Raw genomic sequence first — 16710 nt, 5'->3', positions numbered from 1 at the left:
GGATGGACATGGGGCTAACAAGCTGCGCTATCTTTAGCAACAGAGAAGAAAAGTGGGGTAAACCATGAAAAGGACAGGGTCATCATAGTTTAGGTTTCTTGAATCAGAGATGTGACTGGGTCCTCCAGTCTGTCACTGCATCATTCCCTCTCCTCCAGCTTAGCTATGGCAGCTGCCACCACGCAAGCAAAGGCCCCAGTTCAGCAAAGCCCTTAAGCACAAACTTAATTATCAAGACAAGCTTAAGGGCTTTGCTGAGCTGGGCCTGCAGAGCTGGATGGCAACCTGCTGAGCCACCCCAGGCCAGGCCCTCCGCCGTGGGCTCGGCTCCACCACGGCCCCATCACAGCAGAGGTGATGCTGCAAAAGCAGATGCAATTCCCAGCCCCTTAGCAGCCCACCCAGCTCCATTAGATCAAACCCCTCCACTCTGCCAGCTGTACCCATCCTCCTCACTTCTTGACATGGGGCACAAACCCCATTTTCCCTCTCTGTTCCCCAGCCCACCTCACAGCCAGCCGCACGGGGCAGGACGGCCACGTGTCGAGTGACTTTTCCTTCTCCAGCACCATCTGGAAGTCACCGCGAAATGCGATGCTGTGTGGAAAGCAGCTGGAAAGAATGACACTGTGAGAGCCTATTTTTTTTCCAAGGAAATAAATAGACTGTGCACCAGAAGCACGGAGAGGAGAGGGTTCGTGCCAGGTCAGGCGCAGGTAGGGCCATGCAGGGACAGCCCAGCGTTTGCCTGAGCAGTAGTCACTGCCTCTTCGGAAGTTTTTGCTGGGCAAAGGCATACAGGACAGTCTCTGGTGATGCTACCAAGGTGGCAGGCTGTGGGTGGCAGTGGTTTCAACCTGTCCCTAGCACCCCTGGGCATGCAAACTATTTATATGGGGCTATAAAACACGGGGGAGCAAAGCAAGCTATGGCATGCTGCATGGCAGCTCCCATGTGTGCAGGTATCAGGGAGAGGCTGCCCACCACTGCCCTCTCAGCCGAGGAGGGGGGCTTTAATGTCCCGGGTGCTGGCAGGGGTGTCAGACAAGCTGGAGCTCGAGGCCTGGCTCCGATATGGTTGTGGCAATGGCCTGGATTCAACTATTTCAAAGGGCACCAGCCGGTCAAATCGAGCCCCAAATTTAAATTTGTTAAAATAACTTTTTGCAAAACATTAGGATGGAGATAAATGTTTCCATGGTTTTGTTTTTAAATTCCAAGTGGGAAGAGTTTATTTTTTCACTAGGAAACTTTCCCTGTAGGATTTGCAACGCTGGCTGAGAGACAAGAGCCAGCAAGCTCCTCTCCCGAATGGAGGTGACCGCAGAGGTGACCCTGTGTTGGTCACGTCGCCTCACGCAGCCTTACTTACCCCCTCGGCTAAAGGGATATGGCAACGCGCATGGCTGCAGGGGGTCTGGGATGCCAGCGCTGCTGCAGGGATGCTCAGCCCCACAGCTATCGTGTGGCTGGCCCCTGCGGCTGCTGGGTTAAAATCCAGACAAGTAGTATGGTTATATTTGCATCGTTGGAGGTAAATGCAACAAAATCTCTTACACTGAAAGCATGTTAGAGGAAAAGCTGGGGAAGTGACCCCCCAGTAGTTTTATTTCTGCTTGGCTCTGGTTAGGCACAAATGCCTTCTGTGGGGAGAGCGATGGTCTGTTCTTCACCAGCATGCTGCTCCTGCTAGGCTGCTGCCAATTCGCAATGTACAAGCAAACAGCTGTTATCACTTGTTTGTCTTCTGTTGGTTTATACTGTCCTGAAAAACAAAATATTATAGAGATTTATAAAATTAACTGAAGAAAAAAAGAAGCCACGAGGGCTCATCTGGTTTCAATCAGCTCAGCGCCCTGGAAATCAGTTTACCCGAGCTGAGAGTCCAAGTGATGCTGCGCCTGCCCCCAGGTGACCAGGTAGTCCCAAGCGTTTAATGCAAAACCACACAGGGCTGGAACAGGGGTCTGGTGAGCACTTGAGAGCAGGAAAGGAGTGAAAAGCAGGGCAGGCTGTTTACCAGAACTGGCTGAAAACAAAAGGCAAAAAAATGGTGATGTGAAGTGCTTACATCTTGCTCCTATCACTGGAGCAGAGGAGGAGCACAGTGGTTCATTCTCATTTGCAATTAAATACTTTGATGTGATCCTGTTTTATCCTCTCCTCCCGGGTACTGCTGCATGGCTGCGGAGCCCTAGATAGCAGGAAACTCCTCTTGCTTTGCTCCCCAAGAGGAGCAAGAATTTGGCCTTTTAGGATCTGGGATGTAATGAAAACTGATTGTTGGGCATGTGGATTTCTAAGATGGAGGCTCAGCAGCTCGGGGGTTAACGGGGCTCCCTCACTTTCCACCCAGAGCTTGGTATAAAGGCTTATCTACAAGGGAAAGCTCGTTCTTGTTAAGGCAGGTGCTGCAGCTGAGGGTGCAACAGCTCCTCCTGCTTCGCCACTGTAGCCCCAGCTTCTGACCCTGGTGGGGGCAAGCACAGAAGGAGGAGGCACAGCTATTACAGGACAACTACCCTGCATGGAGAACACCTCCCCAGGCTTCTAAAACATCCTTCATCCCTGCAATACCTGAATACCTTCTCAAAGGCCTCCCTTGGAAGCAGCGTTCCTGGTATACACCTCACGCAAGAAACATTACACTTCTGGCGGGGGGCGGGGAGGGGGGTTTAAGCCACCCCTGATCCAGCCAAGCACCCGAGCGGTTGATGGAAACCATGGGAGGTGTGCCTTTTCTTTCAAAACGATTATTAACGTGCTTATGGTTAATCACACGAATAAATCTCACCGTGGCTTACAGCCAAAGCGAGCAATAAAAGCACCGATCCCCAGGCCTCCCGATGGGAATTGGCCAGGGCTTGGGCTGATGTTCTCACCAAGTCGCTGGGAAGTAATCCGTGCCATACGTGCCTGGGGGTTTTTATTCGTTTGTTGGTTTGGTATTTTTTTCCCCCCAAAAGGCTGTTATCTAGGTAGAAGCTCAAAACTATCTGCCCGTGCCAGCTGGGATGGCGAGGCAGGCACCCAGAGGGTGTGGGTGAGGAGTGGAGCTGAGCTGCTTTTTCTGGGTGGTGGCTGAGCGGAGGGGAGGGTGGAGAACCCAGGGAGACCCCTGTCCCTAGGTCTGCTCTGGGGCTTAGATATTTAAAGGAATGTGTTTTCCAGTGAGGGGAAAACCTTGAACCTCAAGCCCTGCCAATTTAGGGAGACAACTCGGCGTGCCTGGTGCAAGAGGGAATTGAGGCCATGTGGAGTTTTCACTTTTTGTAAGGATAAGACCAGGAAATCCATAGTGATACGTGTACGTCTGAGGGGGACAGGCAGAACATCACAGGGAATCGAGCTATGGCCCCCTCTCGTGTCCCAGGTTTCAGCTGGACACCGTGGAAGACAAGAGCACTGGGGGCAGGTGGTGAAGTTGATTTTAAGAGACCTCATAATATGGATCGACACTGCCCGAAGCAGCACCCGGCCTCTGTCCTTCTCCCAGAGCAGTCTCCCATCCCTTCTGCGTACCGCCAGGCACCAGCTTAGACCCTTCAGCTTCAAAAAAGTCTTCAGAATGTCAAGTCCTGGTGCTCTCTTAGGGCAGAAATTAGCAAAGCTGGTAAGCGTGAGTGCATGCATCCTGGGGTGTGCGGTGGGAGGCAGTGTGCTGGTGGCCAGGCCAGCGAGTCCCATAGGAGCCATTTCCCCAGCACTTTAGAGACTTGCTTGTCCTCTCACTTCTCTCCCTCACCCCAAACTTTGTTATCAGGAGGCTCAACGGGAGCAAGGGACTGTGTGCGCTGAGTCCACCCTGCTGCCTCCCTCCCATCAAGCCTGGGGACGGCTGCTGGTGGTCCTCTGCAGCGAGCTCATGTGCACCCACCTGAATTTCCTCACTCAGCTCCTTGTGATTCATTTTAATCTGGCACAAAGCAGCAGCTTGCTGAAGCCTGATGTAAAACACCCACGTATGCTCCCATTATATAATATGAATCTAAGAAGATTAAATTATCCGGTCCAAGGAAACACATGCACGTATGTATGTACATATTTATATACAGCCTGGGGGGGTGTGGCGGAGTGGAGCTTAGGGCAAAGCTTCCCTTCAGAAACACTGAACTGGCACTTGTTAGAGCTTAAACGACAGGGCACAGGGTATGTGCATCTCCCTGTGCACAGGCATGTACCCCGGGGTGCTGCAGCCGTGATAGAAGTGGAGAAGCATTCGTAGTTGTGTGATTGGTTTGCTGCTTTGCCAGTAAAGTCTGAGCAGCAGCCGGGAGCAACAGGTGGAACAGAACCCAGTCCCCGTGCCAAACCTCACCTGCCAGCGTGCAGCAGGGTAGTGCTCACCGGGATAGCAAACTGGGGGAGCGGGGGGCACTTCCCAAGACCACCGAGCATCTCTCAGCAGCCTCGGAGGGGCCTACGCCGTGGCCAAGAGCCCAACTGGGCACCTGTCCTGGGTGCAGCCGGTCCCTTGGGAGGCTGCATGAGCACCACCAGGGATTGCGCAGACGGGCAGGCCTCGAGCTGGGTTTGGGGGTGCCCAGGCCTGTTGCCCAAAGGTGCGTTTTGCAGCTTCACCTCGGGAGGGGATGGTTGGAAAGGCGCTACACCTACAGCTGCGCACGGTGCTGGCGCTTGCTGGGCAGCGGATGGATTGGCCTGCTTCTTCCCATCCCTGATCCACATCGTTTTGCTAAATATAGCTCGGCCTCGTGGGGCTTCTCGCTCTGCTTCTGCTCCAGCTAAAGGTGCTGGGCACCGCCTGGCGCTGCCCCTGCCCTGGGCCGGTGCCCCCCCGGCTTTGCCCCCCGCCTGCCCCAGTCCCACCGCCCCCGGCGGGGGGGCGCCTCCGGCAGGTGCAGCCTGGCCCGGGCCGCCCTCGGGGCAGCGCTGGCTGCATCACCGGCTCGGGGAGGCGGGGGGGGCTGCACCCCAGCGCGCCCAGGGCAGCCGAACAACGAACCCGCCGAGCCGAGCCGAGCCCAGCCTTGCCCAGCCGAGCCGGGACAACTACGGTGACACACTACCCCCGCCCGGCGAGGGCGGTGCGCGCCGAAGCCATTCATGAAAATACTGACGTCAAGCGAGGGGGCGGGGCTCAGGCCAGACCCCGCCCCCCGGGGCTATTTAAGGCGGCGCGGGGCCGCCGCTCGGCTCAGACGGGAGGCGGCGGCAGCGGCGGGCGGGTGGTCTCGGCCGGCAGCAGCGCATAGTCCCGCAGCCGGTGCCGCTCGGCTGTTCTGCTCGCGGGGCAGCGCATCTGCCACCCCCCACCCCTGAGGGCGCGGGGCAGCCTCCGCCGGGACTTCATGTCTGTGCTGTGTCCCCTGCCCTGGTGAGTGGGTGCTTCCCGTGTGTGGGGGGTGGCGCGACCCAGGGGCGGGGGGCGGCTGTACCCCTGCGGGTGGCCGGGGTGTGTTTGAAGCGGAGCCGCTGAGGGTCCAGCCGCCCCCTGTTACCCCGATAGGAGGCGGTGCGTGAAGCCCCGGGCCGTGGTTTCCCGAAGGCGGGGGGAAGGGGCTAGCAGCGGCGGCGCGAGCCGAGCGGCAGCGGGGATGAGCTGCGAACTGGGAATACACTTTCTGGGGCTGGAAATGCCATTAAGGCTGTAAAAGCAGACCTGGGCTTGGCGCCGTGCGCTCCGCTGGTGTGGAAGCCCCTGAGGTTGTAAAATAAGTCAGCAGGAGCGAAAGCACACCAGCGTAAAAAAAAAAACCCAAACAAAAAAATTCCCAACCGACCAAACCCCAGCGCTTTTACATATTTACTGTGGTTTTTTACTTCCCCCCCCCCCCCCCTTAGGGGGCAGAGCTGGAGGTAGCGGAGTTACAAGAGGCTCCAGCCTGCCGAGATGTTCCCGAGCCCAGCTCTTGGGGACAAAGCCAGGGACTTGCTCCCGGAGTGAGGGATGTAGCGCTGGTTTATGAGGCACTGAGCTTTTTTTCATCCCCTTGCAAGGGGGTGGGGGGGGGAGGGCAGGAAGGAAGGGACCAGAAATAGGCTGCTGACAGCCTCCTCTGCTTGCTTTGCTTTCCTTATCCTACTTGCATGTTGCTCAGGCCTCCTGGAGTCCGTCAGACCATTTGAACACTGTCTTTTGTTTCTAGCTCTGATTATCTGAGATCAGCTGAAATGACTGAAGTGATGATGAACACCCCAGCCATAGATGAGATTGGGCTAAGCCCTCGCAAGGATGGCCTGTCATATCAGGTAAGTGCTTTGCTGGCTCCTTAGGCAGTAATCCTCTATGGAATTGCCTGGGCTGGACTGCAAACTGGGGCTGATACACCTTTCCATAGCCTGACCTAGTAGCGGCAGGTCTTGCTGTAGTGAGAGCTAGTCGACAGGCTGGAATGTTTGCTTGGCAGGAGCCGGTTGTCTAAAATACCGTTCTGTATCAGACCAGGTTGGCAGAGGACTCTGTTGTTTCTGAAGTGATCGAGCCCCGACTCATTGAGCATTTGTGGGGGCTCAGTGGGAGATGGGGAGGTCAGTTGAAGATGTTTGCACCACTCACCGGGCTGAGAGGGCTCCCGAGATGAGATAGCTTTTTAACATGCCATACAAATGAGCTGCCTAGACTAGGCAGGAGGGAATTGTTTATATGGCACTTAAGTGGTTTTTTTAAATTTACTTTTTGGTTTTCCTGAATGATGGACCCATTTGAGAGGGTTAACGAGTCTTCCATACAATACAGTGAGGCTGGAGGCAGCCTGAGCAAACAAGCCTTGGGAAATGTTACTGGAGATAGCAGTACCTGCAGGCGTGAGTTGCATTCATTCTGAAAGTTCTAAGCAATGTTAATTAGCTGCTAGGACTGGGGCGAAGAGGTGCTCTTAACTAGCTTGAGCCTTGATTCTTTAGTCTCAATAGCCCTTTCATTTCCTAGGGTATAGTTAATCAAAGGGCAGGTTGTGCAGCTTGAGCCTGCTAGATCCGTGTGTCCCTGCTCTTCCGGAGACCTGTTGATGAGGTTTAACATGGGTGCTGAGTGCATGCAGATGACTTGTGTTGGGGGACTCTTTAACGGCAGACCCCGATGCAGGGTTTTTCCTTTGCAGATGTTACACAACCTGCACAGAGGCAGTTGGTCTTAAGTGTGCATTCAAATGAGGTGTGCTGTTGTATGCTTGCATATTTAGGTTTGAAGAATGAGCTGCAAGGCAGTAACAGTGCTCTGAAGCATGAAATCGACTGAACTTTGGGCCATGGCTGAGGCTTCCAGCAGAAGCCAAAGCCGCGGGGAGGAAAAGGGGATGCATTGCTTTTTTTGGTCAGAATTCTGGCTCTAGATAGGGCAAGTTTGGTTTATTGCCTGTGTGTGGAAATAGCTGTGCTGTGCTTGAGATAGTGGAATGCATATGGCCTCTTTCCTGCAGAGGGAGTGTATAGTGATGAGAGTGGTGGTTAAACCTGAAGCAGACTAGTCCGCATGGGGTGTTCAGTTGTCTTTATGGGTCACCATGTGAAGAGGCTTAACCCAGTCAGGTCAAAGGCCTTTATTTACCTATCCAGATTTTCCACTGAGAGACAGAATCTAGGTGCCCTGCTTGTTCTAACAATTGCTTCAGTGAGTTGTTCCCCAGGTGCTAATGACTTTGATAAGTCTGCTTGGGCCAACTGGGGAACAAGCCTGTTCAGTTTTGAGTGGATCATCTGAACCTGAAGGTGTGTGAGTCATCATAAATGCTGACAATTCATATCTATGCAGAGCTTTTGCATCCTGGATCTCTTGTCTGTAGTGGTCTAGTCATAGATGACTTCCTTCAAATGCCTACAAGAGCTGGGAGCTGCCTGCTGGCGCTTCACCTTGATGTAAGCCGCACTGATGGCAGCACGGGCTGCAGTGTTGGAATGGAAGATCCTGATGGGGCACTGGTGGTGTGTGGGCTGTGTATGAGGTCTGCCTCTAAAATCGGGTTAGGGGAAAGAGGATTTGGGAGCAGGTTCCAGCCTTCCTCCTCTAGCTGCTGGGCTGAGAATGTCACAGTGTAAATCTAAGCTGAAAGCATCCTTAAAGGGTTGGAAACTCAAGGTAGAGCAGCAAGGATGAATCTGATGCAAACAGCACCGTGAACTCTTTGTTCTACCTCAGATTTCAGCACTTTGTGCTTCATCTTGCTGATGGAGAGTTTGGGATGTGGGAAATTGTGTGCTAGTGTGAGGGCTGTAGTGCCATAACTTAAAACCAGACAGGGCTACTGGAGCATGACTGCTCCTACACTGGGGCTGCTTCTTCTAAGCTGCAACATCTTCCTCCACTCCTCTGCAGTGTCCGGTGCTCATGATGTGAGTGTAACAGCCTTTGGCTGATGGTGAAAGGAAAAAAAAAAGGTGGAGCCAGAACTGGGAGAGGCAAGCTTTCAGTTTCAGAAGTTTCACTTGTTTTAATAGTAGGACTTGAATTTGTTTTACTGCAGAGATGACCTCAAACTGAGGTTTGCAATGTCCCCCCTTTGGGCTGCGTAGAGCAGGGTCTGCCTGGGAGTTGGTCTGTAGATTGCTTGCTGTGAGCCTGGGGGCTGCCCCTGCCACCCTGTGCAGGCATGAAACTGCCTCACCACAGGAGAGGCTACAGCAGCTTTGCTGGAACTGTAAAGTACATCAGTGTCTGTCTATGGCAGATTTGTCTCCTACCAGTGGTACTTTTCAAAGTATTTCTGCCTTTAAAGTAAACTGAGGAAGCAAACTCATACCATGAATATAAACTTCAAACTCCTCTGTCTGGTGGAGTTCACTGAACTTCAGGGCTCTGGGCTGTGTCCCTGGTTACGGAGGGAACTTGGTCTGACTTTTTCCTTCTGCCTCGTTCACCCCCTTGCTGCTGCTCATGCTCTGGAGTGTCTGTCTAGACATCACCTGAATTGTGCATCCCCCAGTGAAGTTTCCTGGCCTTTGGTGGGCTGGCCATCACCGCTCTGCAAGCGATGATGCGAAAACTCGAGACTGCAGAAGTTGTCACTGGTAACCGTGATTTGTACGGCTGCATTTGCGAAATGTGCTTTCTCAGCACATTAATTTTCCAGTTAATATGCAAAATGCTTGTAAGCTAATGTGTTCATTTCAAAACCTTTCTGTGAAAAGCAGCTTTTATTACTGTATTTGTGTGGTGAAGCTGCTTTCTGAGCCTCCTGAAGATGGTTCAGCCAACAGATCTCAAGTGTCTGCGCAGAAGTGAATGGTGAAATTGGGGCATGAGTCTCAGAGCAGGGTGGCACAGACAAAATAGAAGATGTGGCTGGAGAGATGATGTCATGTTGGGTCTTGTGCCTGCAGTGAAGAGCTATTTCTGGGTCTTTAATAGATGTCCCATAATTCCCATGGGACTTACTAAACAAAAAACTCATTGAAATGCAGCTGGTAGCTCAAGATGCCCCTGCTACAAACAGATGTGCCCGTGGAGGGATTCATGTGCTTCTTGCATGGCAGTCTCTGGTACCAGCCAGAGCTAATGCACTCTTTGCTGTTTTCCAGCCCCTAGCTATACCTGTTCTTGAGAAGCTTCATCAGCACTCTGCCAGCTTGTCCTCTGATGCCATGTCACAGCAGCACGAATGATTTGGCTGAAACAGAGAGGCAATTAATCATTTCACAGAGCTGTTGTCAAAACAGCACCTTGACCTGAATCCTCCCTTGCTTCTTGGAACTGGAGCGGGGTTTGAGCACAACTGAAAACACTTTGGTGCCCAAGGTGTTTATTTTTGAGCAAAGGCTGTGTCCTCAGTGAAGTGTGCTGCTTTGCTGTGACAGCTGGCTGGCCGGCTTGTTGGTCCTCTGGGACCTTAGGCTGCCTTTTAGGAGCCTGGCCTGTGGAGGCTGAGGTTGCCTTGTGCCGTCAGCTGGAGTTTGGTTGTCATGGGGAGCTTGAGCTCCTTTAACTCATGATCGCATCACACTGGGATCTGTCTGGGTTAATCATGGCCGCAGCTTGCTGTGAACCGTGTCAGGCTGACTGAGTCTTGGTAAATAGGCTTAATGCTCTGTCCAGTGTCTATAGCAAAACCTTAGGGTTGCCAGCCTTGTTGGGGATGTGGGTTTTGGTGAATGCAACACCTCTTCACCAGCACCAGTGAGGCACTGGCTTTCCCAAGGAGCTGTGGTGCTTGGTGCTGGGTGGTTTGAGCTGCATCCCCACCCCACGGAACTGGGGAACCAACATGTTACTGATGCAAGGGCTGATGGCAAAGGGTGGAAACTGAGCTTCCTCTGTAACTGCCTGGTTTGCTTTTAAGATGCTTCATGTCCCTGCAGCCTGGATTTGTGCACAAGTCCTGTGTCAGAGCTGGCACTTGCTGTTGTGGAAGGTCTTGAGACTGGGCTGCAGGAAGGTGGTGATAGCAAGCGAGGTTAGGATAACTTGTTCACACAGCGCAGCAGAGGCACGGTTACTAGACAAGATTAGTAGGCTGAGTCAATGTGTATTCCAGGGCTTGGGACCTTAAAGGAAGGCAGAAGCAGGATATGGGATAAACAGCCCAAACTAATCATGTTCGTAGCTATACTATGCCAGAAAGTGTTCCACTGAAATGCAAACTGAAGACAGCAGCTAACCGGAATGTCTCGGTGCGTGTTTTTTCCTCCTTACTTGATGCTTTGTTAGCCTGATGGAAAGTTGTTGCAACGTGTGAAGCTTCCCTGCTGCTGTCCCCCAAGCCAGGGCAATCTGTCACTCAGGAGCTGGCATAGTTCATAAACCTGAGTGCTGCGTGCGTGCTGTATGGAGCTGGGCTTGGAGTTGCAACGACTGTGTGAGTGAATGTGTATGTGCTAGCACTGTTCCTTAGAGCCGGAAAATTTCTCCGAAGAGGCTGCTGAGAGATGATTTAAATATTTCCTGAAATGAGCTTGCCTTGCTTCTCAATGGCAGTAAAGCTTTATTTTAAGAAACTTAAACGCTGATTTGGAATATTGGCTTGATGCTGCTGAGGAGGCACAAAAGTTAGCTTTTTAGTACTGTATGGGTAAGTGATGTGTATATGTTGGGGGTGGGTCCTGTACCTGAAGGGTAATGCCTCTTGTATGAGACTGAGAAGTCTGTACCAGCATTACCACAATGAAGCAAAACTTTTCCCTAGACCAGTAACTTAATTTGGAAAGATCTCGTTGCTTTAGTTCTCCTGTAATATAGTTGAAATGGTGTTCAGCTCTGGGGGTGGGGGGAGACAAGTATTTTAACTATGGGTGTTGGTATGGGGTACACATGTGGAAGTTGTTTTGAATTTACAAGTGTCACTTGGATTATGGTAGTGCTGAGCTAATCCTCTTAATTGTCTGACATATCTCCTGCTTTTGGTGTTTCTCCATCCCTGTGAATGCTGAGAGAGGGTATGAGCTTCCCCAGGGCAATGAAAACTTTCCATTCTTGTTGCCAAGACTTCGTTCAAGGATAGTAAGCTAGATCATCTGAAACAGAGGCAAACTTTTGTTTCAAGTTCTGCTTTTCACTGCCCTTTTCCCAGCTGCAAGGCGAGAGTTTGGTTGATTTGTGTGTGATCTGGGTCAGTCTGTGAGGAGAGCAGTTCCCAAAACAGGATCTGGAGAGGGCTGTGAAAACCAGGCTTGCTGTGAGTGAGAAACTGAGTAGTGCAAGAAGCGGTGTATGTGTCCTCTGTGGGCTCTGAAGGTCTCCCTGTGGGCCAGGAGCTGGGGCTCAGCTATGGAAGGGGTGGTGGGAGCTCTGCAGAAGCAGCTGCAGCCCCTCATGCTGTATCATGCAGGTGAGGGTGAGAAGGAAACCTTTGAATAGCTACATTAGCTTTTAGGTAGCCTTCACAACCAGTGGTGGTTGTCACTTGTCCCCCATCAAGTGAGCAGATCAGCCAGAAGCTGGCATCCGCCTCTGCTGTGTGCGAGGTGGCTCCTGATAAATGAAGGGGAGAAGTGAACCAGTTGCTGCTGTGGTCTTTGGATGCTGGGGAGATGAAAAGTCTTCCTCCCCCACGCCTGAGCTGGGTGATGTGAACAAGACGGGCTCGTAGGCAGGTTTTGCTAGGCAAGCTGTCCTGGCTGCTGTGCAAAAGGGTGCGGAGCTGAGCCGCTGCATTTCCAGTGGGGACCCTGCTGCAAATTTTAGTTGTTTAGTTTTTGGTTTTTTTTTCCTTCCCATTGTCTAAATCTGGAGTGGGACCAGATGAAGCATATGGGACCAACAACTGCAGCATGGCACTGCTGGTGCCGGGCAGCAGAAAGCTGGTGCTTATCTTTTTTTTTTTACAAATAAGCTCGCAGTGCAGTTCAACCAGCCTCTGCACTTACTCCAAAATGGGGTAACTCTTCCACCTGGCCTCCCCAGATGTACAGTCTTAATCTGAAACCTTTTTTCCTTCAGTCCCTAGGCTTAGCTTGCTGTGTTGCCCCGCTTGTCACATGCAAGGAAATCTGCCTTTGTGTATTCTTTCCATTGACAATCCACACCCCTTGAAAGTGCGGTTGCAACATCTTGCTTCATGCTGCCTCAACGATTAAAAAGCATGACTTAGTGGAAAAAATCCTGACCTTCTTGGGTTCGGCCTGTCCTGCAGCTGTTTGAGATAAGATTGTGCTAGGGTTTTTCTTTTTTATTATTAAAAAAGCTGCACACCACATTTTGAGGATATTTGTTTGTAAGGAAATGACTACTACTTAGTTTCTGGAAAAAAAATATCTGGCAGGCTATTTCCAAAGAAATTGCTCCAATTTGACCTAATGTGCTTAAAATGATAGCAGCCAAAGGTTAGTTTAATTATTATACTGCTATTTTTCTTGCACGGGAGGCTATTTTCATGACATTATCAGCTTATGTAACCTCCTGAACCACACTTCTTTTTCCACTGCGACCTTCTACACCATGTAATGTCAAGGGTGTTTTTTTTCCTATCCGCAGTTCAGATAATGAGTTGATGCTTAAGAGCCACTGACTGTATTTCCAGTAATGCAGAATGTGTCTGAAACTGCCTTTGTTTGACCAGGCAGAAGCCACAGTGCTCCAAGAAAAAGTTACTGTCTCCCTTGCGCCGGGAGTGACTAATAGCAAGCAGCTCATGCTGCAATGCCCGTGTTAACGTGGCCACGTTCAAAGATCTCGCTTGCTCTTGTGCACCTGAATGGCAGTATGGATGGTGGGTGCGGGAGCTGGGCTCCTACATTGCTCTCCCCGGGACCAGATGGATGTGTGCAAGCAGCTCCTGCATTGTGCATTACCCCCAGTTACCTTGCCTGACTTTGCATTAAGGAGCAACCTGGTGGCTTTCTCAGGTTGGTAACCTGGTTGCCACAGAGCTTTGGATGTGAGGGAGGAAGGTGGCTGAACAGGAGAAGACTGAATATTGGTGAGGAGGTGGTGGTGTGGTTAATAGTTGCTAGGCAGAAGCACAAGTTGATAGGATGTTGTTCCACTTCGGGGTTTGGGCCAGGGCTTCCTAAGGTGGTGGGTACCTGCATGGCTGGGTGAGGAGAATGATGCTTCATGGTTAGTGCTCAGGGCTCCGGCATGGGGAACCTGCTTTCGTAACTGGAACCACAATCAAAGCTGATCAGATTTTGCTCTGAGGCACCCATGAGCAGCATGCCTGTCTGAAGCTGGCAGTGATGTTGCCTGCAAGGATGCTCTTACAGCTCGCTTGAATGGTGAAAAAGAAAAGAAAAAGTACAGTGCCTGACTTCTTGCCCCATCTGCAACCTTGAAGGGAAAATGCATTTTGTCACGTATCTTCTTTGGGATGTTTATATGCAACTGTAATGTGAAATGGGTGTTCTTATAAAATAGTTTGAAATAGGTGGTTATTGTTTGATCTTCTGTTACCAACCAGGGGATCTGATGTTGCAACTGGTTCTTGTCATCCAGCAGTTCTTTTCCAGATGAGCTGGGGTTTAAGGTGGTTCCTCTAACAGGGCATCCCTATAAGTAACAGCAACTTTTTCTGTTCACGTTGCAATGTAAACAGGAGCTTTGCATGACTAAATTGCAATTTAGTCATGCAAAGCTCCTGCTAACACTGCCCTGCAATGGCAAGTTTTTCTTCTGCCCATGTCTTTACCCCAGTTCCCAGTAGGATCATAGTGTGCAGCCCAGTGGCACTGCCAGCAAGTATGGGTCCTGGCGGTGCTGCAGCACTTGAGCTTGTGCATCCATATGGCAAGCTGGGGGTGGGGGGGAAAGGGGTAGGGCACTGCTCTGTGCACCGTGTGGGGCTGGAGATAAGGGGGTCCTCATATTCCTTGCACAAGGAATATGGTGAGTCACTGCTGGCTATGCCACAGGTACCTCCTGCCTGAAGAAATACGGTCCAGTCTCCAACCCTTCAATAAAATGTGTGTCCTCCTGCTGAGTTTCACTGCCGATGTATGGAAGCAGTAGCATGCGGAACACTGCCAGAATTATCTCTAAAATGCAGCTGAACTTCTCTTTCAGTCTGGTGCTGTGGCAGTGGAATGATACCAGATGCAAGTCCTTGCTGCAAGGGGCTTGGACTGCTCTAGGCTGGGTTGCCGTGTGCCTCCTCTCCCTTGTAGCAGCGGAGGCTGCAGCACCAGCCTGTTCTTGTGTGCAGCATGGCCAGCAGCAGGAAATGACATCTCGGCATCTTGGATCGAGATAGCTCAGTGTGCACACTCACGAGTGTTAATGCAAAAGTGGGGTGTACGTGGGGCGTTTGGATGAATATCCAAAAGGGCAGATGCCAGTTTGCTGAGCGCTACCCAGACAAGCGTGTGCTTTGGAAGCCTCTCAAGCAGCGCTCATTTCCAATACTTGGAGATTAGAGAAGCTTTTTTACAAGTTCAAGAGCCTTCCCATCACTCAGTGGCTTATGCTGCGTCCAGACTAGTTTGCCTTGAAGACCCAAGTGCCTTGAGTTGGGTTTGGGCTAAGACTGCTTGAACATGGCCCCTCTCACAGTGTGTTTCTTGGTTCTTTCAGATCTTCCCTGATCCCTCAGACTTCGACCGTTACTGTAAGCTGAAGGACCGCCTGCCCTCCATCGTGGTGGAGCCAACGGAGGGCGATGTGGAGAGCGGCGAGCTGAGATGGCCACCTGAAGAGTTCCTTGTGCAGGAGGAGGAGGAAGAGGAGGAAGAAAACTGTGACGGCGCAAAGAAGGACAACAAGGAGCAATAAATGGCATCTGAGGAAAGGCAAGGGACTGCACCCTTCTGAAGGAAGAGCCACACTTCTTTTGAAAGTCTTTTTTTTAAAAAAAGACAAGTTCAATTTTGCACCTGCGAGATCTTAGTTTTTTTGTATTCTCTGTATTGAGAACTGAAGCCCTCGGTGTCACCAGACCTCCTGAGGAAGGAAGGAAGTAACGCAGAGAAATGTTTGCTGTTCTCGAGATCACTATCTGTATTTTTCCGAGGCGGAGGCAGCAGTGAAATTCCAAGCACATGGCAGAGGGTGACTACGCGAGGACTGCTGGAGGGGGGAGCTTGGGGAGGGGAAGGAAAGTGGGAGGCAGCAGCATTCGGCCAGGAGCTGCCTCTGGCTAAAAGCATGAGAGCAGAGCTGTAATCTCTCAGATTTGCCTTTCTTACAGCTTCCATTTTATGTGTTGGGGGGTCGAAGTGTGTCCGTAGCAAAGCATGGCTAAACGCTCTACTGATGAGGGGCCTGTAGCTCTCCCCGGTTGGGCACCTCCTAGGGTAACATAAGTGTCCGTGGGAGTCATCTGGTTTCTTGCTCTTGCTGTTGAGCCTGTTTTCCAGCCACTTTTCCCAAAGCTGTTTTCTCCCCCTCTGTTTGCCTTTAGACTCTTCAACGCTGAACAGCTGTATTTGCAGGGTAATGTTAGGCTGCTGCTTGTCATCTCCGCTGTGAGGCCCTTGTTTATCTTGCAGGTGGTTAGTGTGAGGCAATGGGCATTGGATGTGAAGGGGCTTCTGTCTGCAGCAAGAGCTCATGTAGGTTTGAACACCGTGGATTTTTCTCTCCTATTTGCTGAGGCAGCTGTGGTCTTTCTCATTTCGGACGCTGCCCAAAGCCAGTGGGTGGAGGTTGTGCCTCCTTACCTTGGCATCTTTGAGGGTTTCATGTGTCTGACTTGCTGGTCAATGGGCTTGAGAGGGCTGGGGTGGGGGATCTCCTCTAGCTTGGCGCTGCAGAGGCTCCTCAGTGTGGAATGGGCATGGTGAGGAGTGCTGGCAGACCTGGAGGTAATCCAAAAATGAAACACTGGTGAGATCTGGTGTGGATCACCAGTGGAAAAGGGGGGTTTGCAGGGGGGGTCTGTGGGGAGAGGATTGGCCTGGGTGTCCTGAGGCAAGATGTGTTTTGGCTTCTTGGCAAGGGCAAAACATTCATGGGTGTTTAATGAAGTGCAGACTGGCTTGCAGAGTCTGTGGTTGTGTCCTCATCACCATGTCCTGCTTCAAGGAGAAGTCATCTGTCCCTGTTTGGGGGGGGGGGGGGCAGTCTGCTGCCAGACAGGGTCACCCACTGCTTTCCTGGGAAGTGATGGTCTTGCAGCTTTGGGCACTAGCTCAGGAGTTGGTTGGTCTTGGGATAGGATGAGAACAGTTACCACCTAAACCAAATCTGGGGTCATGGAAGACAAAAATGTCAAGGCCTTAACCAAACTTTCATAATAATCCCAACGCCACCCCCTTTGCTTGTAACTGGTTCCATTTTTAAAATCTATTTGGACATGTGTGTATTTGTATTTTTATTACCTCATGAGTAGTTGAACGCTGGTGGGGGTTGGGAACTGCTTTTAACATGTTGGCAGGAATGTTTTA

General features: G+C 51.4%; 1 protein-coding gene across 1 annotated transcript; it reads left to right on the top strand.

Annotated features, from left to right (window-relative positions):
• The first annotated feature begins 5162 nt into the window (after positions 1 to 5162).
• Positions 5163 to 15195, top strand: LBH (LBH regulator of WNT signaling pathway). The gene is made up of 3 exons (XM_037405619.1): positions 5163 to 5338; positions 6111 to 6213; positions 14900 to 15195. The coding sequence occupies exons 1-3, from the start codon at positions 5313 to 5315 to the stop codon at positions 15095 to 15097; spliced, it is 327 nt and encodes a 108-aa protein (XP_037261516.1). The 5' UTR covers positions 5163 to 5312; the 3' UTR covers positions 15098 to 15195.
• The last annotated feature ends 1515 nt before the right edge of the window (positions 15196 to 16710 follow it).

The sequence above is a fragment of the Falco rusticolus genome, chromosome 12 (genome assembly GCF_015220075.1).
Source record: "Falco rusticolus isolate bFalRus1 chromosome 12, bFalRus1.pri, whole genome shotgun sequence".
In the NCBI taxonomy this organism is placed as follows: domain Eukaryota; kingdom Metazoa; phylum Chordata; class Aves; order Falconiformes; family Falconidae; genus Falco; species Falco rusticolus.
Note: the sequence above shows the minus strand (reverse complement) of the source record. Positions and strands in the feature narration are given on the sequence as shown.

What these genes read in the sequence shown, in the direction of transcription:
- LBH (XM_037405619.1), top strand. Translation starts at nt 5,313, where the DNA reads ATGTCTGTGCTGTGTCCCCTGCCCTG. An exon ending in GTGCTGTGTCCCCTGCCCTG is followed by an intron (nt 5,339 to 6,110) that starts GTGAGTGGGTGC and finishes TTTTGTTTCTAG; the next exon opens with CTCTGATTATCTGAGATCAG. An exon ending in AGGATGGCCTGTCATATCAG is followed by an intron (nt 6,214 to 14,899) that starts GTAAGTGCTTTG and finishes TGGTTCTTTCAG; the next exon opens with ATCTTCCCTGATCCCTCAGA.